This window comes from Aspergillus sclerotioniger, assembly GCF_003184525.1.
Source record: "Aspergillus sclerotioniger CBS 115572 chromosome Unknown BO94scaffold_14, whole genome shotgun sequence".
Lineage (NCBI taxonomy): Eukaryota > Fungi > Ascomycota > Eurotiomycetes > Eurotiales > Aspergillaceae > Aspergillus > Aspergillus sclerotioniger.
Genome location: NW_020291004.1, coordinates 155,882 through 180,776, shown reverse-complemented (window position 1 = coordinate 180,776; position 24,895 = coordinate 155,882). Strand labels below are relative to the sequence as shown.

General features: G+C 51.2%; 7 protein-coding genes across 7 annotated transcripts; 5 read left to right on the top strand and 2 right to left on the bottom strand.

The window, feature by feature from the left end:
* The first annotated feature begins 47 nt into the window (after positions 1-47).
* BO94DRAFT_575212 (uncharacterized protein) lies at positions 48-1,854 on the top strand. The gene is made up of 6 exons (XM_025615065.1): positions 48-208; positions 296-396; positions 477-885; positions 946-1,013; positions 1,061-1,236; positions 1,292-1,854. The coding sequence occupies exons 1-6, from the start codon at positions 65-67 to the stop codon at positions 1,816-1,818; spliced, it is 1,425 nt and encodes a 474-aa protein (XP_025467290.1). The 5' UTR covers positions 48-64; the 3' UTR covers positions 1,819-1,854.
* Positions 1,855-4,087: 2,233 nt separating this feature from the next.
* BO94DRAFT_535198 (FMN-dependent alpha-hydroxy acid dehydrogenase) lies at positions 4,088-6,259 on the bottom strand. Its single transcript, XM_025611726.1, has 4 exons — positions 5,811-6,259; positions 5,253-5,758; positions 4,521-5,190; positions 4,088-4,458 (listed from the first exon to the last, which is right to left on the bottom strand). The coding sequence occupies exons 1-4, from the start codon at positions 5,941-5,943 to the stop codon at positions 4,283-4,285; spliced, it is 1,485 nt and encodes a 494-aa protein (XP_025467289.1). The 5' UTR covers positions 5,944-6,259; the 3' UTR covers positions 4,088-4,282.
* Positions 6,260-9,549: 3,290 nt separating this feature from the next.
* Positions 9,550-12,598, top strand: BO94DRAFT_624296 (uncharacterized protein; the record flags this gene model as incomplete). Its single annotated transcript, XM_025617204.1, has 16 exons — positions 9,550-9,664; positions 9,715-9,883; positions 9,930-10,017; positions 10,068-10,082; positions 10,131-10,247; positions 10,300-10,406; positions 10,465-10,592; positions 10,648-10,727; positions 10,787-10,914; positions 10,966-11,083; positions 11,139-11,256; positions 11,317-11,581; positions 11,644-11,698; positions 11,756-11,963; positions 12,026-12,207; positions 12,260-12,598. 16 exons carry the CDS (start codon positions 9,550-9,552, stop codon positions 12,596-12,598), a joined length of 2,232 nt encoding a protein of 743 aa, XP_025467288.1.
* A 759-nt stretch (positions 12,599-13,357) lies between these two features.
* On the bottom strand, positions 13,358-16,396 carry BO94DRAFT_66598 (putative protein kinase). The gene has a single exon (XM_025617590.1). The coding sequence runs from the start codon at positions 15,927-15,929 to the stop codon at positions 13,596-13,598; it is 2,334 nt and encodes a 777-aa protein (XP_025467287.1). The 5' UTR covers positions 15,930-16,396; the 3' UTR covers positions 13,358-13,595.
* Positions 16,385-18,124, top strand: BO94DRAFT_535197 (NAD(P)/FAD-dependent oxidoreductase). The gene has a single exon (XM_025611725.1). It carries the CDS (start codon positions 16,864-16,866, stop codon positions 18,046-18,048), a length of 1,185 nt encoding a protein of 394 aa, XP_025467286.1. The 5' UTR covers positions 16,385-16,863; the 3' UTR covers positions 18,049-18,124.
* Positions 18,125-18,548: 424 nt separating this feature from the next.
* BO94DRAFT_466490 (deoxyribodipyrimidine photo-lyase PHR1) lies at positions 18,549-20,361 on the top strand (the record flags this gene model as incomplete). The annotated part of the gene is made up of 2 exons (XM_025608163.1): positions 18,549-19,759; positions 19,818-20,361. The coding sequence occupies 2 exons, from the start codon at positions 18,549-18,551 to the stop codon at positions 20,359-20,361; spliced, it is 1,755 nt and encodes a 584-aa protein (XP_025467285.1).
* A 1,272-nt stretch (positions 20,362-21,633) lies between these two features.
* On the top strand, positions 21,634-24,182 carry BO94DRAFT_585648 (Zn(II)2Cys6 transcription factor; the record flags this gene model as incomplete). Its single annotated transcript, XM_025615704.1, has 2 exons — positions 21,634-22,865; positions 22,916-24,182. The coding sequence occupies 2 exons, from the start codon at positions 21,634-21,636 to the stop codon at positions 24,180-24,182; spliced, it is 2,499 nt and encodes an 832-aa protein (XP_025467284.1).
* Between the last annotated feature and the right edge of the window lie 713 nt (positions 24,183-24,895).

The window sequence follows — 24,895 nt, the reverse complement described above, 5'->3', positions numbered from 1 at the left end:
TGGGACTACTTCGTGATATTCACACTGGCTCTAATCACAGCCCAAACCCCTATCCTGCGACAGAATGACCTACGTAAATGAAGACAGCGTGCTTGGCGTGGGCATACTATTTACGCTTCTGGGAACCTTGGCCATATCTGGTCGATTTTATGTGCAATATCGGAGGAAGCAGGTGGGAGTAGATGATTGGGTTGCACTCGCAGCATGGGTGTGCTTTCCCCCCTCAAGACATAGCCTTGTGCCCCTCGATGAGAAACTCAATGGACATGTTGGCTGACACTTCGATGTGCAATAGGCTCTGGTGACAGCTGCCGCGGCCCTTATGATCACCGGTACCAAGCCCTTTCACCCTCGGCGGTCTGGCAATGCACCCAAGCTGATGGACGAGGTGGACAGGTGCCGCCACACATACAGTCGGAAGCCATTCACCTGAAGACATCGGATTGGGTATTCTCAGCTACGATGGATGGGATCAGATCTTGCTGGAACGGGTGGGCTCAATCTCCCGTAGTTGGTGTTTTCAAAGCAGCCGTCTATCAAAAAATAGTGCTAATACATTCCGACGCACAGTTAGAGTTCCCGTTTGACATCCTCCAAATCGCAGCTCTCACGGCTCTCAAACTTTCAGTGCTGTTTTTCTATCGAAGAATCTTTGTTGGACGTCTCTTCAACATCGCCAGCTGGACGCTGATTGGTATTGTGATCGCTTGGGGAGCGACGTTTATCATTGCACTGATGTCGTCGTGTGGCACTCATTTCATGGCCAATTTCTCGACACTGGGCGAGGTTGTGGAGCATTGTATCAATACCTTTGGTCTCCTGATCGCATTTGCGGTTTCTGATGTGTTGGTGGATCTAATCATTCTGGCCATTCCGCTACCTTTGGTAGGTGCTGACATTACCACATAGCTCTCATCGATTGGAGATCATTGCTAACTTGAATAGGTGATGTCTCTTCATCTTCCGTTGAGGAAGCGTATCGGAATCCTTGGGATCTTCTTCGTCGGATCCATGTGAGTGTAGTATTCCTGATTGATGGGCATCCACGTTGACCTTTCAGTGCGACGGCTTGTGGTATAGCTCGCATGGCACTCTTCGCCAGCATCCTCGGACCCAAATGTATGCCTCTTATTTTGAATATCCCAAACGCAACACCTGCATTACAGTACACTAACACCATGATCTTAGTATTCTCTCACACTACTGTCGGCGGAGTGTCGTCGAACGATGACATCGGTTCGTTCTCCCATCCAGACATTCCTCCATCTAAAATCCTCAACCATTATCACAGGAATTGTCAGCATCCTGATGTTCTGGGGTATGCTTGAAATCGGCGTCGCGATCGTCGCGATCTGTCTTCCTATCATCTACCGTCTTGCCCGCGACGCATCGCCCGGCACCTTTCTCGGCAGTCTTCTCAGTCTTGGGTCATTGCGAGGATCGAAAACCAGCAAGAATTCCTCCCTCACTCGCTTGGAATCCCAACAGGCGCAAGGTAGTCGCTCTATCCGTCGCCCGGGATACCTTAGAAGGGTTTTTCTCTTTGGCCCTAGAGGATGGTCAGATCGCAGCCTCGTGAATACTGACAACACTGGGCCGGCGAAGAAGGCTGATGATAGCAGTGCCGATCTGAGGGCACCCCTAAGACCTGCAAAGGCTGGAGGTCGATGGCCATCAATGTGGGATGAAGATTCACCCGCTGTGCCTCAGAGTCCGGTACATACTGTGGCTACCGCCGAAGGGAGACGCAGTCTGAAGCCTGCGAGGGGTCAGATCTGGGAGTTGCGAGAGATAAGACAAACTGTTGAGGTGGTATGAATCCGCCCTTTTGGGGCACTCTGGACGATACCTGCCAATGATATGGTTACACGCAGCCTTGGAGAACAATTATAACTTCAGGAGAACTCTACGTCTGCAATCTTTGTACTTGGACTTAGTCAGTTCCTTTGTAGCACACTACCCGATATTTCTGCAATGCACTCTTGGTCTGCCATACCAATCAGGTTACCATAGCCTGTCGCACTGAAATGAGCGATATCTGTCGGTGTCTGTTGTGCGGTGCACAATCCTAATTATACATGTAGTGTTAAATCCCTTTCGCGTCCATCTTCCTTTTCACGTACCACAGGCGAGTCATCTCTCCTCTTTCCACGCCATCTTTTCACTTTCTCGACACTATCTCCAATGCCAAGATAGTTCGACTGACCAGGTCGAGTAAAACCCTCAGCTAGGTGGTGCTTGTAGGTCGTTGTATGTCAACAGAAACAAATCTATGTACTAACTATTAGGTTTCGTCTTTGTGTTCATTATAACAATCATACTAGTCCTAAGGAGTCCATGATGCTCGTGTTATTTACTGGGAACTATCGAATTTGAAGATAGAAGGAAACGTGTGCAGAGGAGAGAGAGCATCCCTGGATATATATAAAAGGGGTTGTGTACTTATCTTGAAAAATTTCTTCCTCATTGATCATAATACCCCCCCTGGCTCATCAGCCTCAATGCTTCAAAGAAGACTCCTTCCCTCCATCAATATATATTCCCCGTGCACCTCTAAACCTCCCCAAGAGATCGTAATCTCTCACTGTGCCGTAACAAATCTAGTCATATGTTCCATAAAAAGACACGACAGACCACGCTCCCCCACACTTCCAGTCCCCAATCCCAGCCATATAGCACAACACCGTACCTTCTCCCATCCTTCCAGTTCCAGTTCTAGTTCCAGTTATATAACACTCCGTATCCCCGACCCATCCCCCATAGTGTTTCCCCAATCGATCACGAACCCCATCAAACCCTCCCTCCACAATATCTTCCTCTATCCTGAGATAAACCACACATATAATCGCACTCATAAAATCCTCCTCTCCGCTTGAGGACCCACCCATCTCGACCTAAGAATCCCAGCGCACCGTCAGAGATTCAAGTACACCCAACAAATCGTAATCCCTACCCCTGAGAACGTCCAAAGGATCATCCCAACGGCAACGACCCATAAATACTGCTGGTTAGATATCAAGCAGGCCGGTGTTACTTACTGAGTTCCCGCCTCAAACTCAGTCCGACATTTCCCCCACCCAGACAACCAACCGCACTATCCACACCACCATGGTCACACTACCGGAGATGTTGCGAATAAACCCTGTCCGCGTTAGCAACATCGCATTCCTTCCAAATAGAAGTATCCCACAAACATACTAAATACGACTCATACCCAACCACTGAAGAGGGGCAGGGACTTGGTAAAGGCACACACACACGACGGGTTGGTGTGCATGTCATTGGTTTGATCTTTTTTTTTTTTTTTGTGTTGATCCTCGAGCCACGCAGCCCAGGGTCTTGTTGAGAGATTTTAGGGTCGTATATATATTTGTCCTTATTGGGATTTATGACTCAGGTGAGTGCAAGAAGGTGAAGATGATGGGTCGGGGTCTAAACTCAATCCCTCGGCTTTTGGTGGTGGATTGATTGAACACATGACTCTGTCCTTTCAATGTCCCGGTCCCCGTTCCCGGCCTCGGCTGCTGAGATGAGTTTGTCTTATGGAGGTATTTACTTGTATATAGATATTAACGGGAGTAGTTTTTGTTCTGCTAGGCATATTCCGGCTTCGTGCAGGTATTCTCTGCGGAGATTCTGCTGACTGGAGGATCTTTTTGGGGCTTTGTGTTGATATACGGGGGAGAAAATAGCGGGGTTCTCTAGGTAGACGCCGGTACTTATTATGGATGTTTGGGCATTGTAATTGACATGTATTATGTAATGTTGAATTATCTTAGGAATAGAGGGTGATATTGTTCTGTGGGTCTGTGGTACGGTCGTATGCATTCAACTAGTCTGTTCAATCTAGCAGATGTGGATTCCGTTGGTGATTTTGATACACAGGACCTACCTAGAGATCCGGTGGAAAAGAAAATGATCTGGAGATTATTGTGATGGGTAACTGGAAACGTGGGTCGAAGATTTATGTAGACTTAGGAGGGGCTTACGTGTTGTATCGTGCTCAAGTGCCTTTACATGCGGGTTGGAGGATCATTAGACAATAGGGGAATCGCGATGTTCTACGGACTGGGCCTGTGCATATTAATCTCGTCTGGATTGGACATACAGAAAGTTAATACGTTATTTAGGTTGGATGTAGTTGGTAGATATGAATCACCACACGTTAATGGCGCCCTTTGATGACAATATGTCGGACACCCTGTGATGACTAGCAGACCGACATGTATCTAATCTCGGCACATGTCGCTGTTCGATACTTTGACCCGAATTTCAGCACCGATCAAAGTTTGGGTCTAGGTAAACCCCGTCCCTTAGCGATCATCCGTGCGTACGGATGTCTAGCAGATTTAGGAACAAGATGGTCGATATCCCCCGTATTGACGAGATGAGGACCCGCTTGGTCAAGGCTGGTGATTCCTGTATTACGCATTGCCGTTTCCAGTTCGTCTCTCATGACTACAAAGCTTTCCGTTAGCAAACAAACTAACTGAAACAAAGGACTGGGATGGACGGCGTACTGTCGATCAAATGCTCCACACCCTCCTGGCCATAGTTCGTTGCAAAAAGCATACTGCGTCCCATCCCCACCGCCGTGGCCCCCAGACAGACAGCTTTCAGGATGTCCGTGCCCCGACGGATACCACTATCGACATAAATTTCCATTCGATCGAAGACCTCTGGGCACCGCTTGTGAAGCTCCAAAAGCGTGACAATGGACGGCGGACTGGTGTCTAGGTTGCGCCCACCGTGATTGCTAAGCATGATACCATCCAGTCCGGCTTCCATTGCGAGGATAGCATCATCCGCGGACATTACGCCTTTTAGGCATACGGGCAAGTGGGTGTGCTGTCGCACCCACACTAGATCCTCCCACGTCAATCCGGGGTCGATGAATCCGGCCATGACGCGACCGAGACCACCGCCCTTCTTGTCATTCTTCGCTTTAGATGGAGCCATCGGGACCGATAAGGTTTCGTCTGCTTTGACACGCTCATCTGCCTCCCGTTTCCCAGGCCAAGCGGCATCAACCGTGACGAAGATGGCTTTGATGTTGGGGTTTGCGGAGCATTGGCGGAGAAGGGCCGCAGATTTCTCGCGATCCCGGTTCACATACAGTTGAAAGAAGAAATTTGCTGCAGGGGCAGCATTACGGAGTTCCTCTAGAGGATAGGATGAATTGTTGGAGACCTGTGGATGTAGTTAGATTGTAATCACAATCAGAGGGTCTCGATTGGAAAGGAGATGCATACCCCCTGGAAGATACCTTTGTTCTCGCACGCCCTGGCAATGGCGAGTTCACCATCCGGATGAATGAGCTTGGCCATTGCCGCCGGGCTGACGAACAGCGGGAGGCACGTGTCGACGCCAAGCAGCTGCGTTGTTGTGTCCACTGACCGCACATTCCGCAACACCCTTGGCCGCAGCCATATGCGGTCAAAGCATGACTTGTTTGCATTCCTCGTAAGCAGATCCGTTGAAGCACTGGAATAGAACGCCCATGTTTTCTTGCTAGCCGTTTTCGATGCCACCACTTCAAAATCATGGGAATTGATGAGGGTGTGAAGCGGCGGCTTCTCGTTTTCCAGAAGTACCTGGGGGTTCTCGGTCGGCGGCAGCTTCACCCAGTCGTCGGCGATCGTCGATTCATCCAAGGTTCCCATATATCTCTCCAGGGGTAGGTGTGTTTGGATGACACTCGGGGCATGGACTTCCGAGTATGCTGTGGTGGCGTCCTTTCCGGCGTACTTTAAGATAACTAGGGTTTACATGTCAGTCCCCATGCTTTCTCGAAGCCGCCTTGGTCTCACTTGTGGACCCTCCCGGGTGCTCCTCCAAGAAGTCTGTCACATCCCACACGTGGTTGTCGACCACAATCCAACAGTCTTCGGGTGACTTGTGTTCGGAAATCTGCCGTGCAGATAGGCGTGCCTTTTTTGTCATCTTGCCAATGGTGAGTGCTGATCCGTTGCACCAGCACCTCAATTGGATAGATGCCGACTGTGACCATCAAGGCAGGAGCAAGGCTGGCGGAAAGCCGGGCCTGCGGAGGATGATATAGGCATTCCCCAGCGGTCGGGAAACAGATCGCCCGCGTGCTTCGGTACATCTCAATGCGGGGTGACGCTAGCCGCATGCGGTGCAAGTGGCGCCAATAGTCTCGGGGATCGGAGTATCCAGGTTGTCTGGTTTCTGCTGGTATTCTTCAGTGCACCAGTTATGCTGAAAGTCTAGTACCCGTCAGAGAATAGAAGTGCTTTGCACAGTTTATCTGCCATATCCTGGGTATATCTACCGGTTGCCAACGGGAAGACAAGAATGAAGATGGGCGGTGGCGGGAATGGACGTGTCGGAGCATCGCCGAGCCTTTGCGGTCGGGCATCTCTCCGCCATGGCTCGTCTCCCCGACAAGCGGTAAACCTCCCCAGATGTTATTCCACAGCGCCTATGTATTCGGGATGCCAAGACGTCATCATCGTTGAATGGTAGAAGATGGAAGGTACTGTTTGTTTGCTCAATTCTAAACAGTGTAAGTTCCCTAAATGGGGAACACACATGTTCCGAGCACCAGGATCACTTGTTTGCAACAAACACAATCCCGACATCGACTTTAAACCGGCATATAGAGACAGCATCTGCATGAATGTAATTGTGCAATGCATTTCCCCGAGGTTTCCATCAACAACAGCGATTTGGATGTGCTAGAAAAAAAGGCCACTCGTGAAGTACTGCGAAGCCACAGTACCGATACTAGGGGCAGTATATGTTTATGCGCCTTGATGTGTTTGTTGTGGGCATAGTACATTCTCTACAAGGCGAGATTGTAGGTACGCGGCGACATCAAGGAATTTCCTGGCAACAAAGGTAAGAGGGTGGGTGTCCGACATGCCTAATTTAATGTACGCGCTGATATTAGCTTGAGTATACCAAGCAAAGAATATCTTAACCGGCGAACTTACCATGGCTTCAGTGGAGAAAGAACGAGGTTCTACAGAGTCTCCGCGACATTCTTTCATGTCCTGTTCATGATTAGAGGACTCCTGCTGCGCCTGGCCATTGAGCGATATTCATAATCACCGGGTTTGGGCCCTCATGGTGGGTGGCCGCATCTCATGCTGCTAACCCACCGTATTTTCTTCGTATCACGCAAACTGAATAGATATTTGTTTCTGCCACGGTGTAGATTGGTCTGGTCTGAGACAACGTATATCTTCGAGTTGAAGTGGACAATGTGGACATCAGTGCCCACTCAAACACGCGATGAATCCATGTAGCTATCAATATGGCGTGAATTGTCTATGTCATAATCGTTGCGCTCGTCGCCTTGATAGTTAGCACAGCTTGTTCTTTCGCCTTGTCGGGCAAAATCATGACATATGGAGGTCGGGGATGTTCAGGTCGATTCCCCAGAAAGAGACCAGTGAGTCGAGATGTTGTCGAGAATCTCCCGGTGGATGCTTGCAAGACATACAATGCAAACCCCCTCCTCATGGAGAGCCTCTCCCTCTCCCTCTCTCTCGCTCCCTCAACATCCCCCTCTGTTCATCATCCCAATGCCGCTTCTTCCCTCTAAAGGATGAACAACCCGACGCCACTTCACAATCCCTCACTTGCCAACCCCCTCCCGTTTCGTCAACTTCCATACCCCGATACTACTCCATCACAGAACCCAGGCAGATAGCTATCCACCGCTGTCGGCCTCACGCTCTGGAGGGGCAAATCCCAGTCTAACCCAAACCTCGCACATGAGTGTGTATTCGATTTCAATTTCAGCCAGCCACCGTGTCCGGGTATACTCGGATGAATAACCAGCGACAAACATGCAGACGTGGTGCGACCAGCTGGAAAGAGGCCCAGGTTCGGGATTTGAAATTGCTGCGGAGATCAACTAAAAGATGCGCTTGTCAGCCCCGCCCCACGTTGGTCTTCACCTAAAACGAGGATCGCCAATCATCGCGATTCACCATCGCCAGATCCTAGCTTAGCGTCCGCAGGCGTGGGCCTGTTATACAAAGCGTCAGGGGACCTTCTTGTTCCACTCCCACCACATTGGTCACCGATCAGACCAAGCCCCATGTCTAGACCCTAGGTGCTCTCGACTTTGATACTAGGTAACTGGGCATCCCGGACGGAGTCATATTTCCGACACTAAGCCCATATGCAGCTGGCAGCTGGACCCCGCAGCCCTGGCCTGTCAAGACTCAAATCGGACCAGAATCAAATTCCCATCCGTACCCGGCCCTAAATGACTCGGGAATCCCCCGACTGTGGCGATGGTGTTGAACGAGGCCCGGACAACGGTTTCGGCCATACAGTCAGCTCAACCCACAAGTATCTACCACAGAAAACCGGCAGAAGGTGCCCCTCACCCGGCCCATAGTGCTCACTGACTGACGGGGTAGGGACAGCCAGCGGCCTCCTATGAAGTGTTCAGGAAAGTATTGTTGCCCTCATCCTTAGTTATCGGTAGAATCCTCGCAGGAATAGTGCTTACTATATGCACAGGGCGCCAATAACTGGGAGATGCAAGGATTCTTCCCCCGCTTGGGAACCTCGTGACGAACTTTCCAAGTAACAGTAAACGAGTTCCAACAGCATTATCATTTCCTTCGATAGGTCAGATTAGACAGTTATGGAGAATATGTCGCAGGTTAGTGGCTAAACCCTGCTAAGATCTAAGAGGTGGAACCCAGAGAACGGAAAGAGGGGCCGGGCCATCGATCGAGAAATTCCTGCAGACTTTCACGGAGCTGATACCTGTCCAGGATCGTCTTGCATCCTGTACTCAGGTCTCATACGGAGCGGGCCGCCCTGGAGTGGATTCTAGGATTTCCAATATCCGCATCGTCGCCACTCGGATAAAACATCCGCAAGGGTTCAAGGGCCTGTGGAATTTTTGATAATCTCGCCAAAGCATTCTCCCAGTACCAACAAGACCTCGGGTCACAGCAAATTTGCTTCGAGCTTGAATGCTAAACCCTGTATAAGGAGAGAATTGCTGATATCGCACACGAGACGATCATCGGAACTAATTGCTGATCCTTCGGGATATGAAAATATCATCTAGCCAGAAAGGTGAGACTAAGAAGTACAACCGGGATTTGAACGAAGCATAGCATGTCACATCCTGCCATCCCTGAAGACACAACGTCCAATAACCACCATGTGTTCCATTTGCCACCGCACACTACTATAGATTGTGTGATCAGGACTAGAAGCATGCAGGTGTTACCTTGTCGATACGTTGAACAGCGCCAATGAAATGTCAAGATAATGTTCGTTACCCCTCAGCTGAGGTGGAGAGAGAGAGCACCCGCCAGCAACGAAGCTGCATTCGGATGCGTAACCAGGATGCGTAACCAGGATGCGATGTCAGGTCACATCGTAGGAAGTTCTCAGTACACGACTACAGACTGCTGATACTGTGCTGTATGCATGCTATAAAGTCTTGTTCTTCCCCCAGCATGCTCAAAGTATTCTATTCAATCCCAGCATTATTGCAACCCTTGATCCTCTTTCACAACTCGCAATTCAAGTTTCTCTGTCAAGATGAGCTCTCTTCTCAAAGGCGCCGCTACGGCTGCAACCACAGCTACTACTGCTGCCGATGCCACTACTACGACGGCTGAGACCTTGAGCGAAGATCTTGCGAAGCTCCTAGCCAGTTTGTGTCCCATCACGGTTTGATGAAATGGCCATCGCTTATCCTTACAGATTTGAAAGGCGAGTCGCAGCAGGTGCTCCACGTCTACTCCTACAACAGTCAGACCAGGGTCATCAAGGAAAAGGCGTGTATCCCCTTTAAGAATGGGGACACCACCAAGATGAGGCTCTCTGATGTTCGCGAGCTGTTGGTTAGTGAGAAAATCTTGGAACCCAGACTGTATGTCACACCGAAGGAAGCATAAGGCATGTACTAAGTGACATAGGCTCTGGAGTACATTCTGCAACCAACGCGGTGCAAAGGTCCTGGACACCACCAGCTTCCAGTCATACCTTGATATCCTGAATGAAAAGGTATGTATCTATTATCTTTCCCATATGAACCTGTTGCTAACCCTGTACAGTCTAGCGAAGCTGGCGTAAGTTGGACTATCCTGTCTGTGACCCAATGTACTTACACACTGTAGGAGATCGAAGTGGATAACGCCGACATCTACCGAGTTTATCTCAAATCCGAAAAGGTTGTGGATCAGGATTTCTTGCGGGATGTCCTCCAACGAGGTGGTGGCAAAGCCACAGTGGACGTAAGCCACGAGACAAGCAGCACCTCCCACATTATGCTCACAACATACATAGAACAAGATTGCAGGTGTTCCTACTGCAGAACAGCCTAAGCCTGCTGAGTTGCCTACCAGTTTCAGCCACAACATTTTTATCAATCCCACCACTACCTTCAGTATTGTGTAAGTAACATTGTGGCAAAGGTGGATCGGACTACATGCTGATATTTCTGCCATCTAGCCACGCCGCAGACATGTCGGAAAAGCACTGGAGCGTTGTCCTGCGTAACAACTCTCTTCTTAACGCTTACCAGGTTGTTGAGGTTGATGAAAAGGTGGGAAAGGTGGTGGAGCGCTCGATGCATACCGGTCAGTCATCATACTCTAAGCCCATCCATGTTCTTCAGCTCATATCTCATCCCAGCCTTTGTGCTTAAACCACGCCTCTTCCTGAATTACCAGATCTCTGTCAGTGCTGCCTCCGACTATGTTGCTAAGCAGAAGGTAACCCAGCCTACTACACTTTGGGTCGCTCATTTTTCGACTGACTACCCCACTACTAGCAAATGCTGAGAGTCCCTCGGTTCCGTATCGAGGACGACTCGTACATCGAGCAGTTCGAAAAGACAAAGGCCGTCTCGCGTGCGATTGCACAGAGCTCTTTGTCCCAGGTTGCAGCAGAGATGGCTGTGTAAGGTCTTCCATTGACGATACAGAATTTTGGCTGACCACAGTACCATAGTGGAGGGGGCGCGTTTGGCTTCAGCGCTAGCGCGTCTGCGAGCTATGCTGAGGATAATTCATCTTCATCGGCTTCAAGCTCAAGCGAGGATACTCGGGTGATGACGATCACGTACAACGTATGTAAGCTTCTTCCAGGCATTATTGAGGACTATATTCACAATTGCTTGCCAGTTTCCCCGGGTAGTTATTGATCTCGACCACCACAGCCTTGACCTTACCGAGGAGTGCAAGGCTGATCTGCTGTCTGTGAAATCTTCCGCCGACATTTCTAGCTTCAAAGACAAATATGGTGCGGGATTCCTATGTTTACAGTCACATAGTATGTCATGGTCTCTAACATAAGACGCAGGTCGTTTCTTCCCTACCCGAGTTCAGTTGGGTGGAAGGCTTCATGCTTCCGAAGACTCTACTGCGACCACTAGCACTGCCAAAGCCGACCAGGCCAAAGCTATGAGATCGGCGGCAGCCCTTTCGTTCTCGTCCCCCTATGTGCAGGCTTCTGCAAAAATGAGCGCCGACAAGTCCTCCACTTCGAGCTCGGACGAGTCAAGCAGCGCAGCGACCAAGTCTATCTGCTGGGAAGCTAAAGGCGGTGATACCCTGCTGTGCAATGAGTACGATTATCCTTCTGCACAATCCTTTCCGGTACCTGTTTGTCTAATGTATTCTGATCTAGCCCAACCGCATGGGCCTACACCGTGGGCTCGTTTTACAACTGGCGTGCTGTCAAGGTAAGCCTCACCTCCCTGGCGCTTTGATCGTCCTTCTTGTCTGACAATCGCGTACAGCAATCGAGGGTCCTTGCGGTGGAAGACGTAATCTCCACTATCCCAGGCTACCAGTATATCAAGCAGAAGTTCGCGGATATCCTCAAAAGCGAGCAGCCGGTCCTGACCACGGTCTCAGTCGGATTCCAGATCGGATACGCAGCGAACAGCAAGCTTCTGACGGTAAATCCCTCCGTTGCGGAGGCCGAGGACTTCAGTCTCAGCTACGGTAAGAGCGAAAAGTCCCCCAAAGCTACTATAGATCGAATGATCCAGCTAATATGACCACAGAAACTAGTATTGTGGCCGGAGCCGGAGCGGTGGCCATGACTGCCGAACGCTACGACTACCTTCAAAAGCTCAACAGTGTCACCTCATATGCCCTACCTACGGGTCTGATCGCGAGCGACAAGTCTGACAGCCAGAAGTTCTACGTCAACGTGGAAACTGTCCAAGGCAACGAAGTCAAGCAGGTATGTCCGCCATATGCTAGAACTTGAAATCAAGCGCTCACTCCATTCTCAGCTTAAATACAACCACCCCTACCACATCTACAACAATTCCGATGATAAGACCACATCCTGGCTTATCTCCACCCCTAGTCTCCAGGGATATATCTCCACGTCCCTCATTTATGTCGGCAAATCGCACCTTGCAACCTCCTTCCAATTCAGAAGCACCACCGTCGGTGACAAATCCGAGTACATCAAGAGCGGATCTACCGTGTATATCACCATGTTGGATCATTACGGCGCTGAAATTGGCAGTGCTTCCTATCAGCCATCCATGGGTGATCGCGTTGGTGTGGACTATAACAACTATGGTCACACCCAGGCCCACATCTTCACTGTGACTTATATCTGAGGCTGCAACTTGATCGACGATGGATTGCCTTCGTAACTGATTAGTTTATATCGTCCTTCTCTTCATCATAGTCAATGCCAGTTCCTCTATTTTCTCTTGAGACACAGACCATTGGTATGCCGTCACCGATCCTTAAAGCATTTTCTCATTTCCTCCATCATGGTCTAACACCATGTCCCATGCCTATACTGCCCCTTTTCCTCCCCTCCCCTTTTCCCCCCTCCCCTTTTCCCCTTTTCTTTCTTCATTCGCTTATTATCTTCCCTCCCCCCACCTATCAGCCCATCCACACTAACCCCTAGCCAAATGTTGACATTCTGTCCCTAACACATTCACTCCATAACTCATTCACTCCATAACACTACCCTCCACTCGATCCGAATGAGTATATGCCAAACAAGCACACTATAAGATACTATCTATATCATCCATGCGATATTGTTTAAATGGATGGTATAAAGTACGCCCTGGAGATCTAGAAGACCCTTCTTGCGTCTATGGATCTTAATAAGAATGCTAGAACTGCGTATAGGAAGGGGGTGAAATATGTGGATTAATTCCTTGATGCTCTTTAGATGAAATTTAGTGCATATAAGGGTTTATGGAGATGATAGTATGAAATATTGAAGAGAGATTGGCCATGGTTGATGTTGGTGAGGATTATTGGTGTTGTATGACTGACTAAGAACAAGTCAAGGAAGATAGCAGTTATGGGGCGGATTCGGTAATGAGAAATAAGCAGTATCTGTTATATGTGGTATTGTGATTAAGTGAGGACGGGATATAATTTATCTATGTGATGGGGTTCTCTTGCTGTGAGCTAATGTGTATTTCTGAATCAATGTTCTGTGTGGGGGATTCCCCAGCTGGTTGGACTATAATCTAGAGGTATAGGTATATGTTTATGTATGTAGGTATGTGGATATGTTTGTGTATGTGTGAGGTGAAAATGACCATGGTGATGAAGAATATTATGTGGGAAAAGAAGAAGGCTATGCTATGTTTTCTGCACACATGCGAGGAGTTCTTCGAGGTATTTCTTAATTTTGCCGGAGCGCCACCGGTGATGAGGATTCGGCTCTAACATGCCCCGGAGGCAGGTCGTAATAGTCTCGGCTATGGATATTCCGGTGGGCAGTTTCGTAGAGCCCATGTCGAGCTTCTTTTGGAAGTCGTCGGGGAAGCACGGACCGGTTAAGGGGTTGCCGTGTGGACCTCGGGTAAGTCCGTTGAGGACTAGCTGGCGCTCCATTTTGGTGTTCAGTGGGTAGAGAAGCTCGAAGAGGATCACTCCGAGGGCATAGACGTCTAGTGTCTCGTCGATGACGTATGGAGATGGTTGCTTGGTGGGGTGGCGGGGGCTTGAGGTCATTGCGGATCTGTCTGTGGGGTGAGGCGGGCGGTAGAATTCCGTCCCAACGACTGGATTGATGTTTGTTTCGGGGTTGGTTGTGGATTGGGTGTCGGGAGAGCAGTCACTGATGTGTGAGATATCTGCAACGAGGCCAAAGTCGCCGATGCGAGGGTGGCAGTAACGATGGATCGCTCCATGCGTGTTCCCGCACGGAGGGCATCCGTCCATGTGCTTTTTGTCGGGAGAAGAGAGGAATATGTTGGCTGGTTTGAGGTCTCGGTGGACAATGCCTTTGGAATGGAGATAATCAACCCCAGATAGTATATCTAACATGAGTCTCAGTGAAGGGACTAGGTGGTAACAGTGGCGCCGACGGAGTGTCGTGTCGGGTTTTGTGCTCGTGCTTGATTGTGGATTCAAGTAGGAGCCCAGTGAGATAGGATGTAGCGACATCTGGATGTGCAAAATAACGGCGGGGAGCTGGGCTCCCCTTCGGTGTCTCCGTTGTACTTGTAATTTGGAAGGATCCTCACTGAAGCCATCCGTAAAGATGTCATCATCTGTCCCACCGAACGTTGACAGTGGATCTTGAGATCGAGGACTGAAATTCCGCGGAATGGACTCTACTTCGTCGTCGTCGTCGTCATCCTCCGCACTAAGTGCAGAGCTTGTCTTGGATATGTGAGAGCCCACTGTGGCATGACTGGGCCTGCGATGGTGTCGGCCAGACATTTCTGAATCCTGTCCCAATGATAAAGATGCTGCTTGAGATATATGTGAGGATTCCGAGTGTTCGAAGACAATTCCAAAGCTCTGATTATCGTCCATTCCATGACTGGAAATATGCGACTCTGTCTGCTCAAATGTCAGATCAACTGACTCTTCTTGTACAGACTCGGCATAACCTGAAGGATGCGCCTGTTCGATCCAAGCCCCATAGTATCGGACGACATTTGTATGCTCGAGTCGAGCAAGTGTTCGAATCTCCTTCATGATGGTTTCGAGCTGATTCTGACTTCCACACTCCAGCTGTTGAAGCCGTCGTTGACTGAGGGGAATCTTTTTGATTGCATAACTTTGGCCGTCGATATGATTCCTCACATGATATACTTCGCCAAACGACCCACGACCAAGCACCTTGACCTCGGAAAACTCCATGGCATACCGAGACATGTGACTGCTTGGAGGGGGTGGGTTAGGCTGAAACAGAGGGAAGCTCACGGGCGAGCTCCCAGTAAGAGGCAATGGACGATTTAGCAGAGCTCCAAAGTCAAGCTGGATGCTTTCCAGCGGATTAGCATTCTCGTTGCCGGTCAATCGTTTTTGAACGTCCGCCATTCCGAACCCATGGCGCCTTGACTGCAGCATATCCATGTTCGCATTACTCGACCGCAGTTGTAGAGCCGTGGATTGCTCTGCACCCGATGCTACATCAGCAGCACCTGCAATTCCTGCCTTTTGTCCATTGCCATCCTTGATGTTAAGATTTTCCAAAACCGACACACCCAACACGTCAAGGTTATCGCGATAATACTGTCTTGTTGACCCCCATTCCTCCCCCTCAATGCCTCCCGCCAACGCGCCAAGCGAAGATAAGAATTCGGACTTGTGCGTGTACAACTTGTTCCCAAGATATCGGACCTCGGGAGAGTCCCGCGTGAAACGTTTGTGGGACCCATGCTGGGCATTGAGGATATCTGCAGCCCGACTCAGACAATAGAATTCAAGGAGAGCTGCGGTCATCATGTTCGCGTGGCCCTTGGTATCACTTCCTAGCAAAGAATTGGATTCCACATCGGCATCCTTATGAGTATCCTCCGGCAAAAGAGCAGGGCTCTTCCCTCCATTTTTATTTTTGTGGTGTTTAGTTGTCACAGGACGGTCCTGTTCCGTAGCAAAAACATGTTGCTCACTCTCATCGGAGCTAGATTGGGAGTCGGAAGACGATTCCTCACCCGGGGACCTGAACAATGACATCTCGGCTATAATAATCTCGACAAAAACCAACGGAAATAACGATCGGAGTTAAGAGCAAGCAGAACGGGAATAGCCCGACCGTCTACGAGCCCATCACTAGCAATGCAATCGGCGCGGGGTATATACTGCTGGTTTGTTTGGGAACATTCGACAGATCTGCCAGACTATACAATCGATATCACTGCCGCCAGTGCTGGAATCGATGGGCAGGACAAAAACAATGGACGCGTGCCCCTGAATTTGAGGGCGCCTTTTCAAAATGCCACGGTTTCTATTTGGTTTTCGATCTGCTTCGGTTCGGGAATAGCTCAGGGACCTTCAGCCTTCCATTAGATTCCACACCTTCATGCCATTGACAGGGCGTGCATCGGCGGTGGGACGGCCGGCGCGGTCGCTGCCTGTGTGAAGAGTTCCGGTGAGAGGATTGCGGCAATTGTAGGAAGGCCTGGAGATATCACGGTTGGTACTTGGGAAACTACAAGTGAATTCCAGCAGTTTTGGTGAGATGCTTTCTGCCGCGTGGGCGGGATACACCGCTTTTCCCGTGAGTCACAACACCTGACTATGCCTCAGGCAGCAAGGGTCCTTGCACCCCTCTCTCCTCTCTCTCTCCTCTCCCTCTCCTCTCCCTCTTCTCTCTCCATCTTCACAACTCCCCTGAGTCGCGAGGTTCTTCAAATATACCTCAACTATGACATCACTCCATTCTTCCTAACATCCCGCCGGATCTCTCCGACGGATGCGGGTGGGTTTTGTCTCAAACTGAGCTTAACTAACGCTATATATAGTTCCAGAGTCATGCTATACGAGGCGACTATCCAGCATGAACCCGCAAAGCATACGCGGCGGTCTTGGCTTCCATGGGTATCGAGTCATCATATATACCACCCATGGCCCCAATACCTAACCGACTCACACTCAGAACATTGATACCATGGAGTCTTCATATACCGCTGACATCGCCATTGTTGGGGCTGGCATCGTTGGATCGGCCCTGGCGTACTTCCTCTCCCTCTCCGGCGATGACAGGAAAATCATCCTCATCGACCGTTCCTTGACCCCACTCAAAGGGTCCACAGGCCATGCACCCGGTTTCGTTGGTCAATACAATGACTCCGAGGTCCTCACCCACCTGGCCAAAGACACCGTCCGCGAGTATACAAAGATCCCTGGTGGCTTCGACACCGTTGGTGGGCTGGAAGTTGCGACAAGCCTCACGGGGGCCGAGCGTCTGAAACGCCGACATGATTCAGCCAGAAAAGCCGGCCTCCCTACTGAACTGATCTCCCCCGAGAAAGCAACGTGTCTGGCGCCTGCCCTTATTAAGGGAGACGTCACGGCTGCGCTACACTTCGCGAGCGATGGCGCTGCCAATGCTACCAGAATCACCACGTTCTATCAGGACGAGGCACGCACCCGAGGAGTCAAACTTCTTGAGGCAGATGTCACGAAGGTCCACCATGCCAATGGTCGCGTGACCGGGGTGACCACTTCGTCGGGTCTCGTTAGCGCCCAAACCGTCATCATCGCCACCGGAATCTGGGCCCCAGACCTCTGCGACTTTGGCATTCCCATCCCAATCGTGCCAGTCGCACACCCATACATGTATGGCGAATACCACGAGCCAAAGTCGCTTAAGGCGCCCTGGGTCAGATGGCCCGAGCATCATGTCTATGCTCGGGACCATGGCACGTTCTATGGACTGGGATCGTACGACCATCAACCGATTGCTCAGCAGCCCCAAGAAATCGCCATTGGAGAATGGATTCAGCACTTTGATGCGACGTTGGATTATGCATTGCGCTTTATCCCAGAGGAGACCAAGTTAATTCCTAGGGAAACGTTCAATGGTATTTTCTCCATGACGCCAGATAATATGCCACTGGTGGGTGCGATCCCAGGTACCGATGGTTTGTATCTCGCTGCTGCGGTCTGGGTTACGCATGCGGCTGGGGCTGCTAAATTCTTGGCTGGGATGATGAAGGGCGAGGATGTTGATGACGGCCTGAGGAAGGCGTTGGATCCGAGCAGATTCCAGGGACGGGATATTGAGGAGCTGACGCGGGAGTCGCTGGACGGATACAACCAGATCTATAAGGCTGCGACGGCTTCTCAATAGGTGTATTGAGATGGTATTAGAAACAAGACAGTTGGCGAAAGTAACCATTACTGTTCAAGAGCTTCTCCACAGTTGTATAGAATCGTCTAGCTGTAATGGGTCAATTATGTCATCTCAAGAACGCACACCAAGGTTCGAACGCACCTGGCAAATGTCATGGAAAACCATTCTTCCCGAGCTCGAAACCCTAATGATAGAGCAAATAACATCTAATCGGCAAAAGGATTGAGATGCCAACACGAGAGGGGAATGCGTTGACTTTTTGTTTTGTCTCCGCCATCATCCCTTCCGGATATTGACGTCACAGTCCCTGACGCGGTCCAGATCCCCGATCGATCTGGACCCCCAAGCTCAATGAATCCCAACCATCGCCAATTTCTTTGAATTCCTCTTGCGGCATGTTTTCCCGGGGTCTGCGCGTCCGGTCACTCTCCAATTTCTGCCAATTCCTCTTCCACAAGCCAAGCTCCCTTCGCGCGTCCACATTAGCAATTCGCATCATGCCTCCCCAAAAGCGCAAGACATCAAGCAGCGCGACCTCGAATGGGACCTCGTCTCACACCAATAAACGCGGGAAGCCCGACCTGACGCGTCCGCATCCTCATGCGAAAGATACCGAGGACTTTGACATTGTCCTGCGCGACTTCTATCCCCCCGAGATGTGCAATGAGCGATGTGGGGCCTATAACGATGGAACGTTAAAACGGCCGATTGAAGCTCTGCAGAAGGCATATGAGGATACGATGGATGAACGGAAGGAAATTCGTCCGAATGCTGCCGTGGTACACTGGTTCAAATCTGATCTGCGATTACATGATAATCGGGGACTACAGATGGCGTACCAGATCGCGCGCGAACACAACATTCCGCTGATCGGCCTGTACATCCTCTCTCCGGAGGACTTGACGGCTCATCTGGCCAGCGCGCCGCGCGTAGACCTGACGCTGCGAACACTGAAGCTGTTGAGACGTGATCTGAGCGAGCTGGATATTCCGTTGTATATGGAGACACAGGACAAACGGAGGGCAATCCCACAACGGATTGTGGACCTGTGTCAGGAATGGGGTGCAAAACATCTCTTCACAAATCTGGAGTACGAAGTTGATGAACTTCGGCGTGAGGCGAAGATGGTGCGTCTGTGTGCAGAGAATGGGATTAGATTCGAAGCAGCGCATGATACCTGTGTTGTTACTCCGGGGAAACTCACTAGTCAACAGGGGAAACAATATGCGGTTTATAGCCCGTGGTTTCGTTCTTGGTGTGCGTTTCTCAAAGAAAATCCGGAGTACTTAGAGGTGGCGGATGAGCCGGGGTCAAACCCGGGGAATGCGCGCAAACATTTCAAGGAGCTTTTCGATTGTGAGGTGCCTGATGCACCGGACAACAAGCGGCTCTCTGAGGCAGAGAAGAAACGGTTCCATCAGATGTACCCTGAGGGGGAGCATGAGGCGCTCCGGAGGCTGGAGACATTCCTTGAGGAAAAAGCGAGAGACTATGATGATCTGCGAAATATGCTGGCAGGGCGGAATACATCCGTGCTCAGTCCCTATTTTGCGTCGGGGGCACTCAGTGCACGGACGGCAGTTGTGCAGGCTCAGAAGGCGAACAGGGGTCAGCTAGATCGAAACCAATCCGGCTACATGTCCTGGATCAGTGAGGTTGCCTGGCGAGATTTCTATAAGCATGTTCTCGTCCATTGGCCATTCATCTGGTTTGTCCGCCCCAAGATCTTCCTCGGTTCAGTAGCCCGACTAACAATGCCCATCCAGCATGAACAAGTGCTTCAAGCCCGAATTCACCGACCTCGAATGGTCATACAATCAAGAGCACTTCGAGGCCTGGAGTGAGGGCAAGACCGGTTTCCCGATCGTCGACGCCGCCATGCGCCAACTTAACCATGCTGCCTGGATGCACAACCGCGCGCGCATGGTCGTCTCATCATTTCTCTCCAAGGATCTTCTAGTTGACTGGCGTCGAGGAGAGCGGTATTTCATGGAACATTTGATCGATGGGGACTTTGCCTCCAACCACGGCGGATGGGGATTCGGTTCCAGCACGGGGGTGGACCCCCAGCCGTACTTTCGGATCTTTAACCCGCTGCGTCAAAGTGAGCGGTTCGACCCCGATGGGGAGTATATTCGGCACTGGGTGCCGGAGCTGCGCGATGTGGAGGGCGCAGCGATCCATGATCCGTACGGCCGAGGAGCTGAGGATGTTGCGGAGAAGAATGGATATCCGAGACCGATTGTCGATCATTCGGAGAGTCGGGAGCGTGCGTTGGAGAGTTATAAGAAGGTCGCACAACGTCACTAAGGTTTGTGTCATGGTGCATCGACTGGAACAAGTCTTCGGACTTGGTAAGTCGTCGCAAATAGTCGAGGAGAAGGGATCTGGGGCTGCATATCAAATAGCTGTAATAGTGTTCCATCATTCATAATGAGAGAACGTGAACACGCCAGTCATGTGATCGAGCCACATTCAGTCTGGTTCTTCCGCTTCTTCGCTATCCTGGTGTGTTTTCCCTGGATGTCATCAAAATTCGATCGTCAGATCATCCCTCTTCTCCACTCTCCGGGAGATCCCTCTGCTAGCAGTCGACCAGTGGTATGCTATTCAAATTCTCCCCAGCAACTTCCCAGCACGTCCACCAGTCAGATGAAGAAGGCTGAATACGAACTGACAGTCGAGATTTGCAAGTAATGTGGCTGTGGAATGGATAGAGTTCGCTGCTGACGACGAGTTTCCATCGCAGGTCCTACAATGTCTCACTTTTCACCTACCGAACCGGGAGTGGGCCAGGATGATCCCGGAGGAAGATTTGGGGCTTCCGGAGCCAGAGTTGGGATGCAGATGTGATGCATATGCCTCGAATCACACCAAGGACATGGGTGTGCTGCAGGAACCTACTAGTCTTTCACGTTACTGCCCAGTCTTGCGAGGTTTGTTCCAGGCCGGAGCGGAGACTCATAATGTTTGTGGGAAATATATATTCATCGGCAAGCCGAGTTTAACCGGGCGACAAAATGCGAATCCTAACAACTTCATACACCTCATACAAATTTTTGGTACAAGCATCAGGGATCAAAGGTCATCTGCGGCACAGGATGTCTCGTGAAAAAGCAGAGTTTGCCACCTGGGGCGTGAACCTTTGCGAGCTCCAATCTGTGGCCCGCTTCAGGATCAGGGCCCTTTTTTAGCGCGTGCGGAGGCGCCTTCCAGCCCCGACGGTTTCCCCGCGATGGATCGCTTCTGCTCTGCCCGGCCGGTTTTTCTCTGTCACTCGGCCCTGCTTCTTCACCCTCACAAACCCCCCTTCTTCTCGACGGGTTTCCGTCTCCTCTGCATCACCCTATCCACTCCAGAAACCGAAATAGGGACGCAGTCATCGTGAATGTGTATCTGGCGTCACCCATCAGCACCCATCGCCGTCCTTCTTCCCCGCTTGTACCCGCCTGGTAAGGGCTTAGTACCGGACCCTTCGCTTCTTTCGTCTTGGCCGATTGCTGACTTTTTATCTCCATTTCTCAGACTGCGACCCCTCAACCTTCTACCTAATACCGCCAAATCCGCCAATGTCGGGCTAAAATGGATTCTGCCCAGTCGGGGGACGCCCAGGCATCCAGCGTTCCAGCAGCCACCGAAGAGGCAAATAACGGAGCGAACCCCAAACGTCGCTGGAGACGGAACCGGATAGCTTGCGACTCCTGTCACTCGCGTCGCGTGCGGTGCGACCGAGCATTCCCATGCTCGCGCTGCCTTCGCAGTGAAATTCGGTGCGAGTTTACTCGTGAACGGCGCAAAAGAGGGCGCATCGCGCGATCCCGACTGGCGGAGGCGAATGCTGTAACCGATAAGCCGACCAAGGCTCCAGAGACCCAAGGCTCAGTGCCGGCACTCGCGGAAGCAGGGTCTGGCCCGATCCCAAATGCCTCCCCTTCTTCAACATTTCACCACCGATCACCGGCGACAAATGATGTTACAGTGTCGGCCCCAAGCATCGATGAGCGACGTTCCCACGCAGAAGTGTCGCTCCCTCCTCGCAGGTCAGGACACCCCGGTAATGCGACAGAGGAATGGCTAGCAGGAACGCATGTTTCTCCGGGCTCCTACGAGCCCTTGCCAGGCATAGGTCCCGGAGAGGGTCCCTTCACGCGAATGTTCGATATTTGGAATGGAGTCGACCTGGCTGGTTACAGCGATCCCACCTCGCAAGGATCAAAGATTACGGGCATTGGTCAGACACCAACACCGTCGGCAACAATGTTGAAATATCCAGTGCTTCAGCCACTCATGCCGTACCTGGAATCGACTTTGCCTCGCAAGCTAGTGTTCGATCTTCTCGACCTGTACTTTACGAGCGCTTTTTCGACGCATATGCATCCCGTGTGTCACCATATTCATTGTTATGTTCTACGAAAGGCGTCGTTCCTGAGTCGGGACGCCCCCCGTCCTAGCAGCCCAGCCCTTCTGGCCAGCATGCTCTGGGTGGCAGCCTTGGATGATCGTGCATTCGCCTTGCCGATATCCCCACCGCAGAGGAAGAAGATCTGTCAGTTTCTCTGTGCGCTAACGCTACGCCTGTTGCGACCGTTGATTCATGTGTCCTTTAAGGAGCAAGAAGGCGCTACGGCGAGCGACTCATTGAACGCTGCAGTTGGCCAGGATTGCCCACCTACGACGGTGCATCATCCATTTGAGGCCGGTGGAGATGATCGAGGTCTGGTTGGTCCGGCAGGGTCATTAGACGATGTAATCACGTACATTCATGTGGCATCTATTATCTCATCAAGCGAGCAGAAGGCCGCTAGCATGCGATGGTTGGTACTCAACGACAGAGCCCAAAGACACCCACGCTAACCACTTTTAGGTGGCATGCCGCCTTTACCCTCGCGCGAGAACTGAAGCTGAATCAGGAGATCGAGGTGATGCCAAGTGAGGAGGGTCACCCGGAGGGCTCGAGCCCGGCATTCGATTATTCGCTTGCGGGATGGAGTGGCGTTGACACGGGCCCCTTTTTCGACTACGCGAACCCTGCACGGCCAAGCCTGAATTGCGTATGCGACCGTGGCCATGAAGTACGCGGTGCTATTACCGAGGAGCATCGTGAAGAGCGCCGCCGGACGTGGTGGCTCCTGTACATAATGGATCGTCACCTCGCGCTCTGTTACAACCGACCCCTGGCTCTGCTGGATGCTGAAAGCGAGGATCTTCTACTGCCGCTGGACGAAGGCTCGTGGCAGACCGGGAACATCCATAGCAATAGCCCGAAAGTGGATGGGCCACAGTGTCTGCTCTCAGGCGACAAGAACAAACGGCGCGTGTTTCCCAATTTTATCTGTCACGACCATTCCATCTTCGGTTTTTTCCTCCCGCTGATGACCATTACGGGGGAGCTGATTGACCTGAACCAAGCACGTAACCACCCAATGCTTGGAGCGCGTCTGAATGGGAAGGACGCATGGGATGTGCACGTCAGTGAAGTGTTGCGCCAGCTTGAAGTCTATAAAACCAGTCTCACTCCGTTTGCGGCCACCGCGTCGGATCCCGATGCGCCCTTGTCCAGCGCCTTCCCTCCCAAAACTGAATCACAGCCCGTCGAAGCTTCCCTTGCCCAGGCTTATTCATGGCATACACAAACAGTCATTTCGTACGCGTCCTACTTGGTGCACGTGTTACATATCCTACTTGTCGGCAAGTGGGACCCCGTATCCCTCATTGAAGACAAGGATTTCTGGACCTCGTCGCCTGCGTTCGCCTCGACCATCTCTCATGCTCTGGACGCGGCCGACTCGGTCGATCATATCCTACGGTATGACCCTGACATTAGTTTCATGCCGTATTTCTTCGGCATTCAGTTGCTGCAGGGGAGTTTCCTTCTCCTGTTGATCGTGGAGCGCTTGCAGAAAGAAGCGGGGGAGGGGATATTGAATGCGTGCGAGGTGATGATCCGAGCAACCGAATCATGCGTGGTGACGTTGAACACAGAATATCAACGTAATTTTCGACAGGTCATGCGGAGCGCCGTTGCTCAGGCGCGGGGGCGCCCTGTCAACTACAGCGAGATCCGGCATCGCCGCAAGGCCGTCCTCGCCCTCTACCGGTGGACGCGGAAGGGAACTGGGTTGGCTCTCTAGCTTTAGAGTCCGTCACAGCGCCCGTGCCATTGGAGAGCACGGTTGCGTCGGCTCCGCACCCGCAGGCCATCGCCTGGAGAGAGCTTAAATCATCTCCCGCCGGGCCATTCTCAGTTCTAGGCCAGTCATCGACAGCGGGATATGCAGGCACACATTCCTCCTCGCTTTCGGCTGAATATCCCGCGTGAGATGGACTTTCTCTAGCCTGCCTTGATGGCTTAGCGTTCTGTGCCCGCATCTCCTGAACCCATCAGGCTTTGGGCCCTTACGGCAACAATCCTCTAGTGTTTTACCCTTATAAGGGGTCTGCAGAACTTCGTAGTATATACTTTCTGTCTGTCTATTTTGGATATACTCTTCATTACGCCCTGTACATATGTCGGCATCTCTGATGCTGGATTTGGTGCCTCTTGACCTGTTGGTTTTGGACAGTAATTTTTAGGCCATCAGACCAAGTCTGATTATTATTAACCGGATCTCTCACAGACATATCCCCCTTTTTTTGGGGAGACATCCAGCAGACTATAAGGCCTTGTTACTGTGGCGGGGGCATCGCATGATTCTGCACACGCTGCAAGGACAGGGGGGGAACGTTACCCCAGATTAACGGGCCGTGCTCAGTCGGACCGAGCGTTTGCCTCTCGGTTAAATTGCAAAAAGGCCGAGGCCGTTGCGGGGAAAAGGGCGAAAAACCATTGGATTGGTGCCTGGAG